We start from the raw sequence: 18,212 nt of genomic DNA, 5'->3' as shown, positions 1-18,212 counted from the left end.
GAGCATGAGGGCTGGTATAGGATTACCAGTAGCTAGTTCCTCCTGGTTCGCCTCTCTGGCCCTTCACCTGTGTCTACTTATGTGCTGCCTATTGAGAGTAGGACTATAAGTTAAAACCAAGCATTAAGTCATAGTCCTTGTTCTCAAATGACAGGTTTAGAGGTAATTTGATCCTCAGGAAAACATTTTAAGTCATGTGATTACATAAAAATGGTTCAGGATCTAGCTGGAGCCATTAGGGATTAAAGTTACATTTAGTTCTGTGTTTGTTAGAGATAGAAATGATCAAATGACAATTTCCCTTTTGTTCAATGTCATAAGGTTGTTGGTAAAGTGGTATTTTTAACAAAAAAAATGATGTCTACATTATAATGAATGCTATTTTTATTGTGCACAGTTAATAGATCAAGAACCAGGAAAATTATATAGTTTATATTGTTAACATATATACTTAAAAATTTATTTGTAGTAGTAGATGGACTTCATTAGAAGTTCCATGTAATTTTTCTAGTACATGCTATAACAAATTTCTGAAATGTTTCCTTAAAAATATAATACCCTTGAGTGTATCATAGTTCTTGAACAACCAAAAATAGAAGTAAATTATCAACAACATGTGTAACAATTGCCCTTTTAATGCCACAACACAAAGGTCTCGAGACCTTTTTAAAAGGAACTGAGAATCAAATTGTGTTTTATTTAAAACATGTTAATTGTACTTCCATTGAAGATCACATATTCCATGCAAAGCGGGAGTGGTGCCTTGAGAGAACAGTGATAGGCTCACCCCCCACAAGAGGCCTTGAAAAGCTGACAGCCATGGTCAGTCACAGTTAAGCCTCCCTTTGGAACTCATGTCTCTTGTTAAGCCACTTCTTGATGCATCTTATCGCACCTCCTTGCCTGAATGGAAACTGAGCACTAATTGTCTTAAGTGGAACTGCTTAACAGTCCCTTTCCCTATATCTCAGCATCAGTCTATGCACACGATAAACTCCCTGCTCTTAAATGATATTCCTTGGATATTGTTCTCCCACTCCTTTTAAAAACTATATATGTTTTAAGACTCACGCTAAAGAGGTAGTGAACCTACCCACTCCTTATTGAGATAATTTACTAAACTACTGACTACCCCCTCTCATTTACGAAAGACACCAGGACCATAACTTTTTATCCCCTACTAGAATGTTTGTCCTCAACCATGTGACCAACCCATCTTTATTTTCATGATCCGATTTATCTCACTTATTCTTTTTTTTTGACTTATAATTTTTTATTTTTTATAAACATATATTTTTTATCCCCAGGGGTACAGGTCTGTGAATCACCAGGTTTACACACTTCACAGCACTCACCAAAGCACATACCCTCCCCAATGTCCATAATCCCACCGCCTTCTCCCAAACCCCCTCCCCCCAGCAACCCTCAGTTTGTTTTGTGAGATTAAGAGTCACTTATGGTTTGTCTCCCTCCCAATCCCATCTTGTTTCATGGATTCTTCTCGTACCCACTTAAGCCCCCATGTTGCATCACCACTTCCTCATATCAGGGAGATCATATGATAGTTGTCTTTCGCTGCTTGGCTTATTTCACTAAGCATGATACGCTCTAGTTCCATCCATGTTGTCGCAAATGGCAAGATTTCATTTCTTTGGATGGCTGCATAGTATTCCATTGTGTATATATACCACATCTTCTTTATCCATTCATCTGTTGATGGACATCTAGGTTCTTTCCATAGTTTGGCTATTGTGGACATTGCTGCTATAAACATTCGGGTGAACGTGCCCCTTTGGATCACTACGTTTGTATCTTTAGGGTAAATACCCAATAGTGCAATTGCTGGGTCATAGGGCAGTTCTATTTTCAACATTTTGAGGAACCTCCATGCTGTTTTCCAGAGTGGCTGCACCAGCTTGCATTCCCACCAACAGTGTAGGAGGGTTCCCCTTTCTCCGCATCCTCACCAGCATCTGTCATTTCCTGACTTGTTGATTTTAGCCATTCTGACTGGTGTGAGGTGATATTGCATTGTGGTTTTGATTTGTATTTCCCTGATGCCGAGTGATATGGAGCCCTTTTTCATGTGTCTGTTGGCCATCTGGATGTCTTCTTTGCAGAAATGTCTGTTCATGTCCTCTGCTCATTTCTTGATTGGATTATTTGTTCTTTGGGTGTTGAGTTTGCTAAGTTCTTTATAGATTCTGGACACTAGTCCTTTATCTGATACGTCGTTTGCAAATATCTTCTCCCATTCTGTCAGTTGTCTTTTGATTTTGTTAACTGTTTCCTTTGCTGTGCAAAAGCTTTTGATCTTGATGAAATCCCAATAGTTCATTTTTGCCCTTGCTTCCCTTGCCTTTTGCGTCGTTCCTAGGAAGATGTTGCTGCGGCAGAGGTCGAAGAGGTTGCTGCCTGTGTTCTCCTCAAGGATTTTGATGGATTCCTTTCGCACAGTGAGGTCCTTCATCCATTTTGAGTCTATTTTTGTGTGTGGTGTAAGGAAATGGTCCAATTTCATTTTTCTGCATGTGGCTGTCCAATTTTCCCAGCACCATTTATTGAAGAGGCTGTCTTTTTTCCATTGGACATTCTTTCCTGCTTTGTCGAAGATTAGTTGACCATAGAGTTGAGGGTCTATTTCTGGGCTCTCTATTCTGTTCCATTGATTTATGTGTCTGTTTTTGTGCCAGTACCATGCTGTCTTGATGATGACAGCTTTGTAATAGAGCTTGAAGTCCAGAATTGTGATGCCACCAACGTTGGCTTTCTTTTTCAATATCCCTTTGGCTATTCGAGGTCTTTTCTGGTTCCATATAAATTTTAGCATTATTTGTTCCATTTCTTTGAAAAAGATGGATGGTACTTTGATAGGAATTGCATTAAATGTGTAGATTGCTTTAGGTAGCATAGACATTTTCACAATATTTATTCTTCCAATCCAGGAGCATGGAACATTTTTCCATTTCTTTGTGTCTTCCTCAATTTCTTTCATGAGTACTTTATAGTTTTTTGAGTATAGATTCTGTGTCTCTTTGGTTAGGTTTATTCCTAGGTATCTTATGGTTTTGGGTGCAATTGTAAATGGGATTGACTGCTTAATTTCTCTTTCTTCTGTCTTGCTGTTGGTGTAGAGAAATGCAACTGATTTCTGTGCATTGGTTTTATATCCTGACACGTTACTGAATTCCTGAATAAGTTCTAGCAGTTTTGGAGTGGAGTCTTTTGGTTTTCCACATATAGTGTCATAACATCTGCGAAGAGTGATAATTTGACTTCTTCTTTGCCAATTTGGATGCCTTTAATTTCCTTTTGTTGTCTGATTGCTGAGGCTAGGACCTCTAGTACTATGTTGAATAGCAGTGGTGATAATGGACATCCCTGCTGTGTTCCTGACCTTAGTGGAAAAGCTTTCAGTCTTTCTCCATTGAGAATGATATTTGCGGTGGGTTTTTCATACATTGCTTTGATGATATTGAGGTATGTGCCCTCTATCCCTACACTTTGAAGAGTTTTGATCAGGAAGGGATGCTGTACTTTGTCAAATGCTTTTTCAGCATCTATTGAGAGGATCATATGGTTCTTGTTCTTTGTTTTATTGATGTGTTGTATCACATTGACTGATTTGCGGATGTTGAACCAACCTTGCAGCCCTGGAATAAATCCCACTTGGTTGTGGTGAATAATCCTTTTAATGTACTGTTGAATCCTATTGGCTAGTATTTTGTTGAGTATTTTCACATCTGTGTTCATCAAGGATATCGGTCTATAGCTCTCTTTTTTGGTGGGATCCTTGTCTGGTTTTGGGATCAAGGTGATGCTAGCCTCAAAAAATGAGTTTGGAAGTTTTCCTTCCATTTCTATTTTTTGGAACAGTTTCAGGAGAATAGGAATTAGTTCTTCTTTAAATGTTTGGTAGAATTCCCCCGGGAAGCCGTCTGGCCCTGGGCTTTTGTTTGTTTGGAGATTTTTAATGACTGTTTCAATCTCCTTACTGGTTATGGGTCTGTTCAGGCTTTCTATTTCTTCCTGGTTCAGTTGTGGTAGTTTATATGTTTCTAGGAATGCATCCATTTCTTCCAGATTGTCAAATTTATTGCCGTAGAGTTGCTCATAGTATGTTCTTATAATAGTTTGTATTTCTTTGGTGTTAGTTGTGATCTCTCCTCTTTCATTCATGATTTTATTTATTTGGGTCCTTTCTCTTTTCTTTTTGATAAGTCGGGCCAGGGGTTTATCAATTTTATTAATTCTTTCAAAGAACCAGCTCCTACTTTCGTTGATTTGTTCTATTGTTTTTTTGGTTTCTATTTCATTGATTTCTGCTCTGATCTTTATGTTTTCTCTTCTCCTGCTGGGCTTAGGGTTTCTTTCTTGTTCTTTCTCCAGCTCCTTTAGGTGTAGGGTTAGGTTGTGTACCTGAGACCTTTCTTGTTTCTTGAGAAAGGCTTGTACCGCTATATATTTTCCTCTCAGGACTGCCTTTGTTGTGTTCCACAGATTTTGAACCATTGTATTTTCATTTTCATTTGTTTCCATGATTTTTTTCAATTCTTCTTTAATTTCCCGGTTGACCCATTCATTCTTTAGAAGGATACTGTTTAGTCTCCATGTATTTGGGTTCTTTCCAAACTTCCTTTTGTGGTTGAGTTCTAGCTTTAGAGCATTGTGGTCTGAAAATATGCAGGGAATGATCCCAATCTTTTGATACCGGTTGAGTCCTGATTTAGGACCCAGGATGTGATCTATTCTGGAGAATGTTCCATGTGCACTAGAGAAGAATGTGTATTCTGTTGCTTTGGGATGAAATGTTCTGAATATATCTGTGATGTCCATCTGGTTCAGTGTGTCGTTTAAGGCCTTTATATCCTTGCTGATCTTTTGCTTGGATGACCTGTCCATTTCAGTGAGGGGAGTGTTAAAGTCCCCTACTATTATTGTATTATTGTTGATGTGTTTCTTTGATTTTGTTATTAATTGGTTTATATAGTTGGCAGCTCCCACATTGGGGGCATAGATATTTTAAATTGTTAAATCTTCTTTGTGGACAGACCCTTTGAGTATGATATAGTGTCCTTCCTCATCTTTTATTATAGTTTTTGGCTTAAAATCTAATTGATCTGATATAAGGATTGCCACTCCTGCTTTCTTCTGATGTCCATTAGCATGGTAAATTCTTTTCCACCCCCTCACTTTAAATCTGGAGGTGTCTTCGGGCTTAAAATGAGTTTCTTGGAGGCAACATATAGATGGGTTTTGTTTTTTTATCCATTCTGATAGCCTGTGTCTTTTGACAGGGGCATTTAGCCCATTCACATTCAGGGTAACTATTGAGAGATATGAATTTAGGGCCATTGTATTGCCTGTAAGGAGACTGTTACTGTATATGGTCTCTGTTCCTTTCTGATCTACCACTTGTAGGCTCTCTCTTTGTTTAGAGGACCCCTTTCAAGATTTCCTGTAGAGCTGGTTTGGTGATTGCAAATTCTTTCAGTTTTTGTTTGTCCTGGAAGATTTTAATCTCTCCTTCTATTTTCAATGATAGCCTAGCTGGATATAGTATTCTTGGCTGCATGTTTTTCTCGTTTAGTGCTCTGAAAATATCATGCCAGCTCTTTCTGGCCTGCCAGGTCTCTGTGGATAAGTCAGCTGCCAATCTAATATTTATTTTTACCATTGTATGTTACAGACTTCTTTTCCCAGGCTGCTTTCAGGATTTTCTCTTTGTCACTGAGACTTGTAAATTTTACTATTAGGTGACGGGATGTGGGCCTATTCTTATTGATTTTGAGGGGCGTTTTCTGAACCTCCTGAATTTTGATGCTCATTCCCTTTGCCATATTGGGGAAATTCTCCCCAATAATTCTCTCCAGTATACCTTCTGCTCCCTCTCTCTTTCTTCTTCTTCTGGAATCCCAATTATTCTAATTTTGTTTCATCTTATGGTGTCACTTATCTCTCGAATTCTCCCCTCGTGGTCCAGTAGCTGTTTGTCCCTCTTTTGCTCAGCTTCGTTATTCTCTGTCATTTGGTCTTCTATATCACTAATTCTTTCTTCTGCTTCATTTATCCATCAGTGAGAGCCTCCATTCTTGTTTGCACCTTAATAATAGCTTTTTTGATTTCAACTTGGTTAGATTTTAGTTCTTTTATTTCTCCAGAAAGGGCTTTTATATCTCTCGAGAGGGTTTCTCTCATATCTTCCATGCCTTTTTCGAGCCCGGCTAGGACCTTGAGAATTGTGATTCTGAACTCTAGATCTGACATATTACCAATGTATGTATTGATTAGGTCCCTAGTCTTCGGTACTGCCTCTTGTTCTTTTTTTTTGTGTGTGTGTTGAATTTTTCTGTCTTGTCATTTTGTCCAGATAAGAGTATATGAAGGGGCAAGTAAAATACTAAAAGGGTGGCAACAACCCCAGGAAAATATGCTTTAACCAAATTAGAAGTGATCCAAAATCGTGAGGGGGGAGAAAGGGGATAAAAAAAGGTTCAAAAAGGAAGAAAGAAAGAAAAAAAAAAGAAAAAAAATTTTAAAAAAAGAAAACACCTAAGAAAAATATAAAAAAGAAAAAATATATATATTAGATAAAGTAGTAAAAAATCATTAAAATAGAAAAAGGTAACAGTTTAAAAAAAAATTTACCCAAAGGCGAGAAAAAAAAAATGAAAAAGAAAAAAATTAAATTAACTGCAATACTAAAAAAATCATAGGGAAAAAGCCATGAGTTCCGTGCTTGGCTTTCTCCTCCTCTGGAATTCTGCTGCTCTCCTTGGTTTTGAAACCGCACTCCTTGGTAGGTGAACTTGGTCTCGCCTGGATTTCTTGTTGATCTTCTGGGGGAGGGGCCTGTTGTAGTGATTTTCAAGTGTCCGCCCCAGTCGGAATTACACCGTCCTTACCCACGGCCAGTGTGAGTAATCTGCTCGGGTTTGCTTTCAGGAGCTTTTGTTCCCTGAGCGCTTTCCGTAGAGTTCCGGAGGACGGGAATACAAATGGCGGCCTCCTGGTCTCCGGCCTGGAGGAGCCGAGAGCCCAGGGCTGCACTCCTCAGTGCGCCCTCAGAGAACAGCACCCAGTCACTCCCGTCTGCCTGACCTCCGGCCGCGCTCCGAGCTCACCGAGCCTGCGACCAGTTCAAGGTAACACGGAGTGGTGAGCTTACTGTCAGCTCTGTCTCTGTAGCCGGCTTTCCCGTTCCAATACCCGCAAGCTCTGCGACACTCAGACACCCCCGATCCTTCTGTGACCCTGCGGGACCTGCGGCCACACTGACCCTGTGTGGGTTTTGCCCCGGGTAGCCTCTGGAGCGATGTCCCTCAGTGGAACAGACTTTTAAAAGTCCTGATTTTGTGCGCTGTTGCTCCGCCGCTTGCCGGGAGCCGGCCCCTCCCCCCGGGTCTATCTTCCTGTCGCTTTGGATTCACTTCTCCTCAGGTCCTCCCTTTCAGAAAGTGGTTGTTTTTCTCTTTCCAGAATTGCTGTTCTTCTTCTCTTCAATCTGCCGATGGATTTTCAGGTGTTTGCAATCTTTAGATAAGCTATCTAGCTGATCTCTGGCTAGCTGAAGTAGTCTCAGCCTGCTACTTCTCCGCCATCTTGACTCCTCCTCAATAAAAAATGGTTACTTCCCGGGCTGAGGGTAAGAGTCAGATGGACCCGGCAGCTCTGCAGTTCTGCCACCGCCGTGGCCACCTCTGCCTCTCCCGCGGAGCAGGTGACCTCAGGTACCCTCCCCGCCCCACCCACCCAGGCGGGTGCCCCCTCCTCGCTTGCCCGGGTGGGCCCGCGGGGCAGAGGCTGCTGGGGCTGAGGGTGCGTACTAGAGGCCCGCAAGGAACCCTGCGTGAGATGGAGGCGCCCAGGAGGAGACTCAGACTGGGCGGGCGTCCCCCATCCCTCTCTGGCCGCCGGGCTGCCTCACTCAAGGGAGGGGAAGAGGGTGCCGGCTCATGCTCCAGCCTTGCGCTCGAGCTCGCGCTCGCAGCCTGGGCCGCCCTCTTCCTCCCCCGCCGCCGGCTCAGCCACTGGCGTGCCGGCCGCTGCCACCTCTGTCCTCGAGCCGCCGCCACCAACCCCAGACAGCCTGCAGCCCCAGCGGGAAGCAGCTGGAACGGCAGCAGCTTGCCCGTCGACCCCTATCTCACTTATTCTTATGGCCATACTTACGGCTTTGTCATCTCCTAAAATGAAACCATCTTTAGTCTTTTAAGCCACTAACCTTCTATGCGTCACTTCCTATCTATCCATGTAGCACAGAGAGTCCTATTACAAATAACAAAATCCTATAACACAATCCTTCTGTTTTGTTTTTTATTTAATTCTGTACTTCCAGTCATTGTTTGATTCACTTCCCTCCCATATTGGTATCTCTTCCTGACAATCCGTGACTCTTGAATCCATCATGTCTTTCCTTTCACATATATGACTCTATCCACAGAGCTATGTCTTAGCGCAAAATGAACTATTTTATTATATGGTCCTGAGCACAAACAGCTGAATGGTCTTAAAGCACAGTGCACAAGGCAGGCAACTCAACATTGCAATAAATCAGTGTTATCCTACTTCATCTAGGCAATCATTTTTGCCTCCAATCCACCTGTCTTTAGAAATCTATCAATCGCATTTTATCAAATGAGTTTGGAATGACTTCATCACCTTTCTCAAACCTAGACCTGCATTCTCTGTGCTAAAGGAGAGCTGCTACCTGATCTCAAAAAACATAAACCCACAGGTTAAGTCCTGTGATTAAGTCCACAGGTGAAGACGTCTACAAGTCCTAACTAATTATTTGAATACCCATCAGATTGCAAAGTCCTCTCCCTTCTGTCTCTCACAATAAATAAATGATTTTCCCTTTGAATGCTGATTTGAGTCACATTTGTCTGAGATCCTTCCCTCTTCAACCCCAGGCTGTCAGTTATCACCTGGATATTTATTCCTCAAGCTTTTGCTCACTACTGGACTCTTACTGGAAGTGTTCAGACTTACTCAGCTGTTAAAATCTTACCTCTTTTGAAACACAATGACACTTCGAATACTGGGCCCAGTTTTATCTCAGGGTTCACTTTTATCTCACTCTTTCAAAGGTGCATTTCTCAGGGTAATTGTTTGCATACACACAACTGCTTTCCTTGCAAGCCACTCCCATTCCCATTCCATTCTCTTCCCCCTAGTAGAGTCTGTACAATCACCTTATGAATGCTCTCCCATTTATGTGGTTGCTCCTTCTTAGTTCCCCTCAGCTTCCTCTTTTCTACTAAAAATTTATGTTTTGTAATTCCTGCATGCTATGCTGTTTTCAAATAGGATCTACATGTAAAACAAAACAAAACAAAGCAAAAAAATTCACTTTCAACCAGGATACCACTATAAGCTCCAGATTTATGTTACCCAAATGTCCATTTGAAATAATTTTTTGAAATCTTTCATATGTGGTCACAGAGCCAAATTACCTATCAAGCTTAAAATTAGAAAGAAGCTTTTGGTAAGATAGCAAGTCTGGTTAAACATAAGTTGCTTTTGAGATATTTATCATAAATGACCATATGAAAGATAGGATATTTGATTATTTCTTCATATTATATCCAAAATCTCAGAGAAATGATACTTTCCTTTCTGTCACCAACTTCCTGCCCTATCTCAGATTCTACTGTATCATTTTCCTTTTATTCAATGTTTGAAATGGATGGATCTGATAAAGACTAACAGCAGTCCTCACAGGTCAGATTCTGGAGGAAGAGGAAACAAGGGTTGGAAGAATGAAGGTAAAAAGAATTAAAAACATGTGCCAAAGGGTCAAAGTGCACTTACCCCTAAAGCTCAGGGATTGATGTGGAACATATCACAAATAGGCTATTGGACTGGGAAGAGACTAGAGACTGACCCCAGTGCATGGGCATGAGTGAATGAGTCTAGAATTTTCATGCCTAGCCTTACTATCTGTGAGGCATCATCAAACCTAAAATCTAACCAAGCTCCTATCCCATGTGGGCTACTGCTATGACACCAGCAGGTCTTGCTTTCTGTCACTCCTCTCTCTAAACAGCAGTGAGATTTGCAAATGCAAAATATATCATACCATTTCCTATTTGATGCCCTTTGATAATCCATCATTTGTCTCAGTGTAAAATCCAAAAATCCTTATAGGGCTTTCAATGATCCATCCCCATGTTCCCCAGGCTTCTTTTCCTGACATTCACACCATGCTCCCTGCCTAGGATACCACCTCCATTCTTATTCTCCTCATCTGTAAAGTGTAGATTAAAGTACAACATAAACATAGAAATCATTCATAACACTCTATGTTGATTCAGACCTTACTGTTCCATGTAGATAAACCAGCTTATACTCTATTGTTTCACAGCAAACATCACAAATAGTCATAAATACATTTCTCCTTGGGTAAGACATTTTATATGTATGTATGTGTGTGTGTGTATACACACACATACATATATACACACATACACATATACACTATATAGTGTATATTATATACATTATATATATAGTGTATATTATATTATATACACATTATATATATATATATATATATATATATATATATATATATATTCTCTTTAAATACTAGAGGCTCCATTCAGACCAAATATCCCTTGGCAGTTTCTTTACCATTGTGTCCCTGGGCAATCAGACTGCAGAAAGAGGACTGCATATAAAGGGCATGGAGATAGTTGTAGAATTTACAAATGAGATAGAAGGCAGGAGTAACAGGGGTCTTCTAAATATTGGTTGAATTGTTGGGCCCCAAGAGGCTAAGATGGCGCCAGGTGGCCTTCTCTTCCAGATCGGGAACCCACATGGCCGACCACAAAGGCGCCAAAGTGGCGGTTTCGGTTTCCCATCAGTTTCGTTTCCCGCGAGCCTCCACCCCCTGCAGGGCGTGTCTCTCCCAACTCCCGCCGACACAGCACATCCCCATTGGCCCCCACTTTGCTGACCTCACTTCCCTTCCCTCACCCCATATAAGCCGCTGCCCTGCTCAATAAAGCGAGATCCTGCTTCGACAGATCCCCCGAGCCTGGTGTCATCCATTGGTGCGTCTGGGTTCGCGACACTCGCCATCCCGTTCAGCCCCCGGAAGGGGCCTCTGGCTGGTCTGGTCGCCTCCACCCCTCCGAGGGAACCCCAACAACTGGTGCCCCGTGTGAGGACCCTCTCCTCGTTCTTCTCGCTGATGGGCCAATCGGTCTTCGGGTGAGTGTACCCCCATAAATTATGGGGCATTCATCTTCCAAAAGTGACCCTGCCCTCAAATCCCTGCGTTTCCTTTTGAGAAGCTGCGGTCTTTCCCTCACCAATTCCCAAGCCCTTAAGACATGGGAGGCCTTTGTTAAGGTGGCTCCTTGGCTTCCGGAAGGTAACCTTTTTGATTGGGACACGTGGGATCGTATTGAACAGCTAATCCATAAAGCCCATGTAAACAGGGGGGAGATACCCCCTTTGGGTACTCTGGCGGCACTAAAGAGTTGCTTTCCACCCAGACCCCCAAAGGGGCTTAAGGAGTCACCTTGCCCCCCGAAATCTTGCACCCCTCCCCCTTCCCAATCCGAGGCAACCAAACTCCCTTCTGGGATGCCCACTCCGACTATATCAGACAAGCCACAAGAGAAGTCTCCCACTCCCGCCTCAAACATTCCTGACGGCCCCTCCGCTAGACCCAAAAAACTCTACTAACATCTCTAGATGGAAATAAATGCCTTGGGGCCGTAAATTCATACGTTTGTTGGAATGCTCCCAGAACCGTCCCTACATCACAAGGAAAACCTGGGCCTTGCCCATGCTCCACATTCCCTCCCTCACTCCACACTGCTTGCTACCTTCTGGTACAACAACAGCTTGACCTTGGGCATATCCGCCCATCTCTTAGCCCCTGGAATTCCCCCATTTTTGTCATCAAAAAGTCTAACAACTCATGGAGGTTGTTACAGGACTTACAACTAGTGAACAGCAGGATGATCCCCTTTGGGACCCCTCAAAGGGGGCTCCCATGGATCCCTGCTATTCCATCTAACCATTTAATTACCACCATTGATATTAAGGATTGTTTCTTCTCCATTCCCCTTCATCCTGACGACACAGAAAAATTCGCCTTTTCCCTGCCCGCTCCTAACTTCTCTGGGCCCGACCAGAGATTTGAATGGACCGTTCTCCCCCAAGGAATGGCTAATAGCCCCTCAATCTGCCAAAATATATTGGCTCGAGTCTTTGCATCATTTCTTAGGGACCCAGACATCCTTTTCTATATCTACATGGATGATATTATCCTGGGGGCCCCTGACCCATCTCAACTTGATCTCCTCACTTCTAAATGTCTCTCCGTCTTGGCCCGCCATGGTTTTAAGGTTGCGCCTGAAAAGATTCAAAGGGTCCCCCTTTTAAAATCCTTGGGTCCCTGCTCTCCCTGGACACAGTATCCCCCATTAGACCTCAATTACAGATCCAGTCCTCATATACCCTGCCTCAATTACAAAAACTCCTGGGCAAAATAAACTGGATGAGGCCATGGATCTCAATCTCTACCGAGAGACTCACCCCCCTATTTGACCTGCTCAAGGGCTCCTCCCTCTCGTCTGCCATCATTCTGAACGCTGATCACCTCCAAGCACTTACTGAGGTTCAACAGGCCATTGACAAGTCCACCTTAAAGCGGTTCACCCCCTCTGTGCCTCTGGTTTTGTACATCTTCCCGGGGGAATCCCTGATGACTGCGTTGCTTGCCCAACAGGGGGAACCCATCCAATGGATCCACCTCTTGGTGGGGGGCACCCCACGGGTATATGCAACAATGGACCAACTCGCTGACTGCATCACAAAGGGGAGGACCAACTCACTTCATCTTTTTGGACAGGACCCAAGTGCTATTATTATTCCCTATAGAATTCAGGACTTTGCCTGGCTCCAGCGCAATAATGTAAGGGTAGCCATAGCTTTAGAAGGGTTCACTGGCGACATAGACTGTCATTATGGGCCCTATAAATGGATGAACTCCGTCGGTAAATTACCATGGAAGTTCCCCACATTGTTTGTCCCCCGGGCAGACCCTTCCTATCACACGGCCTTCACAGATGGAGGCAAGATAGGAGCCTCAGCAGTAATTTTCCCACCTCATCCTAGCAACAAGGGAAGCCTTACACCTCAAGAATCCCTCACCCATGAGGTACAGGGATCAGCACAATTCAAAGAGCTATATGCTGTGGTCCTAGCTCTCTCCAGAGTTGAAGGTCCCCTCAACCTGTTTTCAGACAGCCTTTATGTGGTCAATCTCCTGCCCAATCTGATTGATGCCCACATTAGACTTGATTCTAACCCCATTACCCCACTCATGATCCAGACCCGTACCCTTCTAAAACAGAGAACCAACCCAATATACGTCCAACACCTTAGAGGACACCAGGGACTTCCAGGATTCCTTTCACAGGGAAACTCCCTGGCCGACCGACTTGCGTCTACCCCCCAATGTTACTCCGTTGAGGAGGCCACTCATTTTCATAGACTCACCCACGCCAATTGGAGGGGACTCCACCACCGCTTCCCCCTGGTCCCCGTCAAAGATCTTAAAAAGATCATTCGAACCTGCAAATCCTGCCAGCCTTTTTTGCAGGTCCCCCCACTCCAGGGACCCAGGTGCAACCCCAGAGGGCTACGCCCTAATTACCTCTGGCAAACAGACGTAACTCATTACCCCTCCTTTGGTAAACTTAAGTATGTTTTCATGTCTGCTGACACCCACTCACATGCGTGTTGGGCAACGGCCCACGCCAGTGAAAAGACTAAACATGCCATTAGCCACTTCCTACAATGTTTTGCCACACTAGGACTCCCAGAACAGATCAAGACTGATAATGGCCCCTGCTTCACTAGTCAGGCCCTCAAGGATTTCCTTACTACCTGGAATATCTCCCACTCCACAGGAATCCCCTATAATCCCAGGGGCCAAGCAATCATAGAAAGACAAAACCGCACCCTTAAGGACCATTTACAAAAACAAAAGGGGGAATCACTCCCCCCACACGACCAGCTTAAGAAGGCATTATTTACCCTAAATATATTAAATTTTTCCAAATCAGACGGCCTATCCGCATTCCAGAGACACTGGGCCACTGCAGCCCCACATCCCGCTGTCCTGGTTAGATGGAAAGACCCCCTGACGGGCCAATGGAGAGGGCCCAACCCCCTCCTCAGAGCAGGCAGAGGATTTGGATGTGTGTTCCCACCCTCTGAAAAGAAGCCCATATGGGTGCCTGCCAGGGACCTTAAGTACCTCCCAGAGGTGAAGGAGATTGTTAACTCTGACCCAGAGGGCCTACCGCCCTCTGAGGAGCCTCCCCTTATTGATTCATAGGCCCACCAATCAGGATGTCTTGGGTGGCACTGCTTCTTCTTCTGCTGGCTCATGGACAAGTCACTCGCGCTGGCCTATGCTTAAAGAATGGGCCCCTACTGGCCCAGGCTTTCCTCGCCAATGTCTCCCTGCTCCTTCCCACCACGAACTGCCCTCTTTGGCCTCCCAGAGACTATGTGTACATATCCCCCCTCTCTTCTAATGTCACCTGTCTTTGGGCGCCCCCGTTAGCGGACAATGGCTCAAATATTGACCTCGGGGCTATTGACCCCAGCTACTGTGACCAAAACACCACAGTAAACAATACTCAACTCTGCCCCCCCAATGCCACTGTATTCGTCTGTGGGGACCAGGCATTCAGCTTCCTCCCCACTCATTGGACTGGCCTTTGTGCCTTAGCTTGGCTTCTGCCAGATCTCAACATTATTCCCAACAATCAGAGCCTTCCGATTCCTGCCTTCGATCGTCTCGGAGGGCGATCCAAAAGAGCCATCCAGGCCATCCCCATCATGCTGGGATTAGGGATCACTGCGGGAGTTGCAACCGGCTCTGCCGGGATAGGTACCTCTCTCCACTACTATAACACATTATCCCGACAGATGATTAATGACTTGGGTGCAGTCTTGGAGACCATCCTTGACCTCCAAACATAGATGGACTCGCTGGCTGCGGTAGTCCTCCAAAACCGGCGAGGCTTAGATCTATTAACAGCCGAAAAGGGAGGCATATGTTTGTTTTTACAGGAGGAATGTTGTTTCTTTGCCAACCGGTCGGGTATTGTACGAGACAAAATCAAGAAGCTACAGGAGGACCTAGAGAAGCGCCGCCACGCCCTGATGACCTCCCCCTTCTGGACAAGCTTTAATGGCTTACTTCCCTTTCTCCTCCCCCTCCTGGGGCCCATCCTAACCCTACTTCTCCTGCTGACCTTTGGCCCCTGTATTATCAATAAGATTGCCCAATTCGTCAAAAAAAGAGTGGAGGCCATTCAACTCATGAACGTCCATGTTCAATACCAGAGACTGGCCACCCGTGACGACGAGTCCTACGAGGGGCCCCATCAATAGTCTCACGACCTATGGCAGATGGGATTCCTTGCAGGAACAAACCACGCCAGGTCAAGGACCAGACCCCCATATAGGCATGATATTCAATGACGGGTAAGACCGGCGGGGGATGCAGAGCAACCTAAGACAGGGGGTACACCAAAGCAGTGTGATTCCCCAATGACGGGTAAGCCTGAAGGCCCACCGCCGGCGACCTAAGACAGAAGTCATGCATACAAAAACAAAAGGGGGAGATGTTGGGCCCCAAGAGGCTAAGATGGCGCCGGGTGGCCTTCTCTTCCAGATCGGGAACCCACATGGCCGACCACAAAGGCGCCAAAGTGGCGGTTTCGGTTTCCCATCAGTTTCGTTTCCCGCGAGCCTCCACCCCCTGCAGGGCGTGTCTCTCCCAACTCCCGCCGACACAGCACATCCCCATTGGCCCCCACTTTGTTGACCTCACTTCCCTTCCCTCACCCCATATAAGCCGCTGCCCTGCTCAATAAAGCGAGATCCTGCTTCGACAGATCCCCCGAGCCTGGTGTCATCCATTGGTGCGTCTGGGTTCGCGACACTCGCCATCCTGCTCAGCCCCGGGAAGGGGCCTCCGGCTGGTCTGGTTGCCTCCACCCCTCCGAGGGAACCCCAACATTGAATAAAAGAAAGTTTGACTCCTCTCTTCCCTCCTTCCTCCACTACCATCTGTTATTATTCCCTTCCCTTTCTTTTTCCCCTCTCTGTTTGCTTTCTTGCCCTTCCTTCCACCTCCTTCCTCCCTCACTTCCTCCCTCCCTTCCTTTCTTCCTCTTTCTTTTGTGTTTCTCTTTCTTCCCTCTCCACCTGTCCCTCTCCCTTCATTTATGCCTCCCTCTCTTTGGCATCTTCCTTCCCTATCCATAAAATAAAAAGCATTACAAAATTAAATTCCTGTATCTAAATTCTTGGCACATCAAAAACCCTTCTTTGTCCTTGTCACTGGAAGTTAATTTAGGTCAGTAATTATTTATATACCTTCATTCATTCCACAGGCATTTAATAGTCACCAATAGCACCAGGAACTGAGTCTATAAGGCCAGTCTCCTACCAGTACTTAAAAGTTGTAAAACTTTCTACATGCATGCTTTATGAACTCAGGAGGAAAATCTGTAAAATCTGAAAGTAATGTGTGAAATCAACATCCCTCAAATAATACAATTAGATTCTCAGCAGAAGATGAAAGACTCAAAGGGTAAAATTGCCCCAAAAATGGTTTAATAGAGGCTATTTGTCTTCTGAACAGTTGTTGGCAAGGGACCATGATGAAACTCTTTCATTATGGCTTGTGGAATTCCACACAGTGCCAACGATGACATTTTGGTTTGAAGGCTCTGAACTTGCCACTCACATATTCCCCAAATTAATCCACTATGTGATATTTTTTAATTACCTAACAGAAACCCCCCTTCACTCTTACTCTATAGATACCACACTTTTTTCTCACGACTTTTCTAACTGCCTCTTTGAATTCTTGATTCCTCAAACTGTATATAACAGGGTTCAGGAGTGGGGTGACCACAGTGTAGAAAACAGAAATGATCTTGTTGATTTCAGGTGACAGGTGGTCATTGGGGCGAACATACATAGAGATCATGGTCCCATAGTAGATAGTGACAACAGCCAAATGGGAGCCACATGTGGAAAAGGTCTTCATCCGTCCAGATGCTGAAGGGATTCTCAGTATGGTAGATACAATGAAAACATAGGACACAAGTGTAAGAAGAAAGCAAATGCACAGCACTGCAATTGACAGGATGAAAATGACCATCCTGGTGACATACACATTGGAACATGAGAGCTGCATGAGGGGAGGGAGATCACAGAAGAAATGATTGATCTGCTTAGGACCACAGAAATCCAATTTGGAAATCATTAGGCAGGGCAGAAATCCTGTGCCTACACCTGTCAACCAGGAGATTGCCATCAACTTGGTGCAGATCTCAGGACTCATAAGGAAAGAGTAGTGGAGTGGTTTGCAGATGGCCAGGTATCGGTCATAGGCCATCATGGCCAGAAGAAAGCACTCAGTAGCCCCAAAGAACACAAAGAAGTAAAGCTGTGCCATACAGGCAGGGAAGGAGATGGCTTGGCCGTGAGAGAACAGGTTGGCTAGGAGAAGGGGCACAATGGTGGATGTATACCAGATCTCCAGAAATGAGAGGTGTTTGAGAAGTACATACATGGGTGAGTGCAGCCGCTGGTCCTGGCTCACCACTGCAATAATGACAACATTTCCTGTGACTGTGAGAAAATAGATGAATAGGAAGATGGCAAAGAGCAGTGTCTGCCATCCAAGAAGGTTCTGGAATCCTAGCAGCTGAAATTCAGTGACACTGGACACATTTGGGGGCTTCATTGTCTGTGGAAAAGAAAACATTTTGGAAAATCACTATATAAAAACCATAAAAATATTTGTAGCTCTTCATGTTTAGCAGTTCAGAGGTTACTTTTTTAATAGTGGAGATCTTTGAATGCAATGCTTTATAAGGACAAGCTTTTTATAACAACAATTTCATCTTGGTTTTATAAGAAAATATTTAGATATCACAAGCTGAATGTGGATGTTAGGTCTTGGAAAGAACATCAGAAAATTCCATTTCTTGTGTTCTCTGAAATTTAGAAGTTTCAGATCCAAAGATAAAAACAAAAGCAGAAACAACAGGGCAAAACAAAACAAAACAAAAATAACAAAACAAAACAGAAAGAAAGCAAATTTGGAACTAAGAATAACAAAAACAATTTTTTTTAAGCAGGAACAA

The 18,212-nt window shown here is 44.1% G+C and overlaps 1 protein-coding gene across 1 annotated transcript; it reads right to left on the bottom strand.

The window, feature by feature from the left end:
- Window positions 1-16,843: 16,843 nt before the first annotated feature.
- LOC132027681 (olfactory receptor 11L1) lies at window positions 16,844-17,809 on the bottom strand. The gene has a single exon (XM_059416439.1). The coding sequence runs from the start codon at window positions 17,807-17,809 to the stop codon at window positions 16,844-16,846; it is 966 nt and encodes a 321-aa protein (XP_059272422.1).
- Window positions 17,810-18,212: the final 403 nt, after the last annotated feature.

This window comes from Mustela nigripes, chromosome 12 (genome assembly GCF_022355385.1).
Source record: "Mustela nigripes isolate SB6536 chromosome 12, MUSNIG.SB6536, whole genome shotgun sequence".
NCBI classification, from domain to species: domain Eukaryota; kingdom Metazoa; phylum Chordata; class Mammalia; order Carnivora; family Mustelidae; genus Mustela; species Mustela nigripes.
This window is presented reverse-complemented; position numbering and strand designations above follow the sequence as displayed.

Excerpts from the sequence above, each read along its gene's own strand:
- LOC132027681 (XM_059416439.1), bottom strand. The coding sequence starts at position 17,809 with ATGAAGCCCCCAAATGTGTCCAGTGTCACTGAATTTCAGCTGCTAGGA.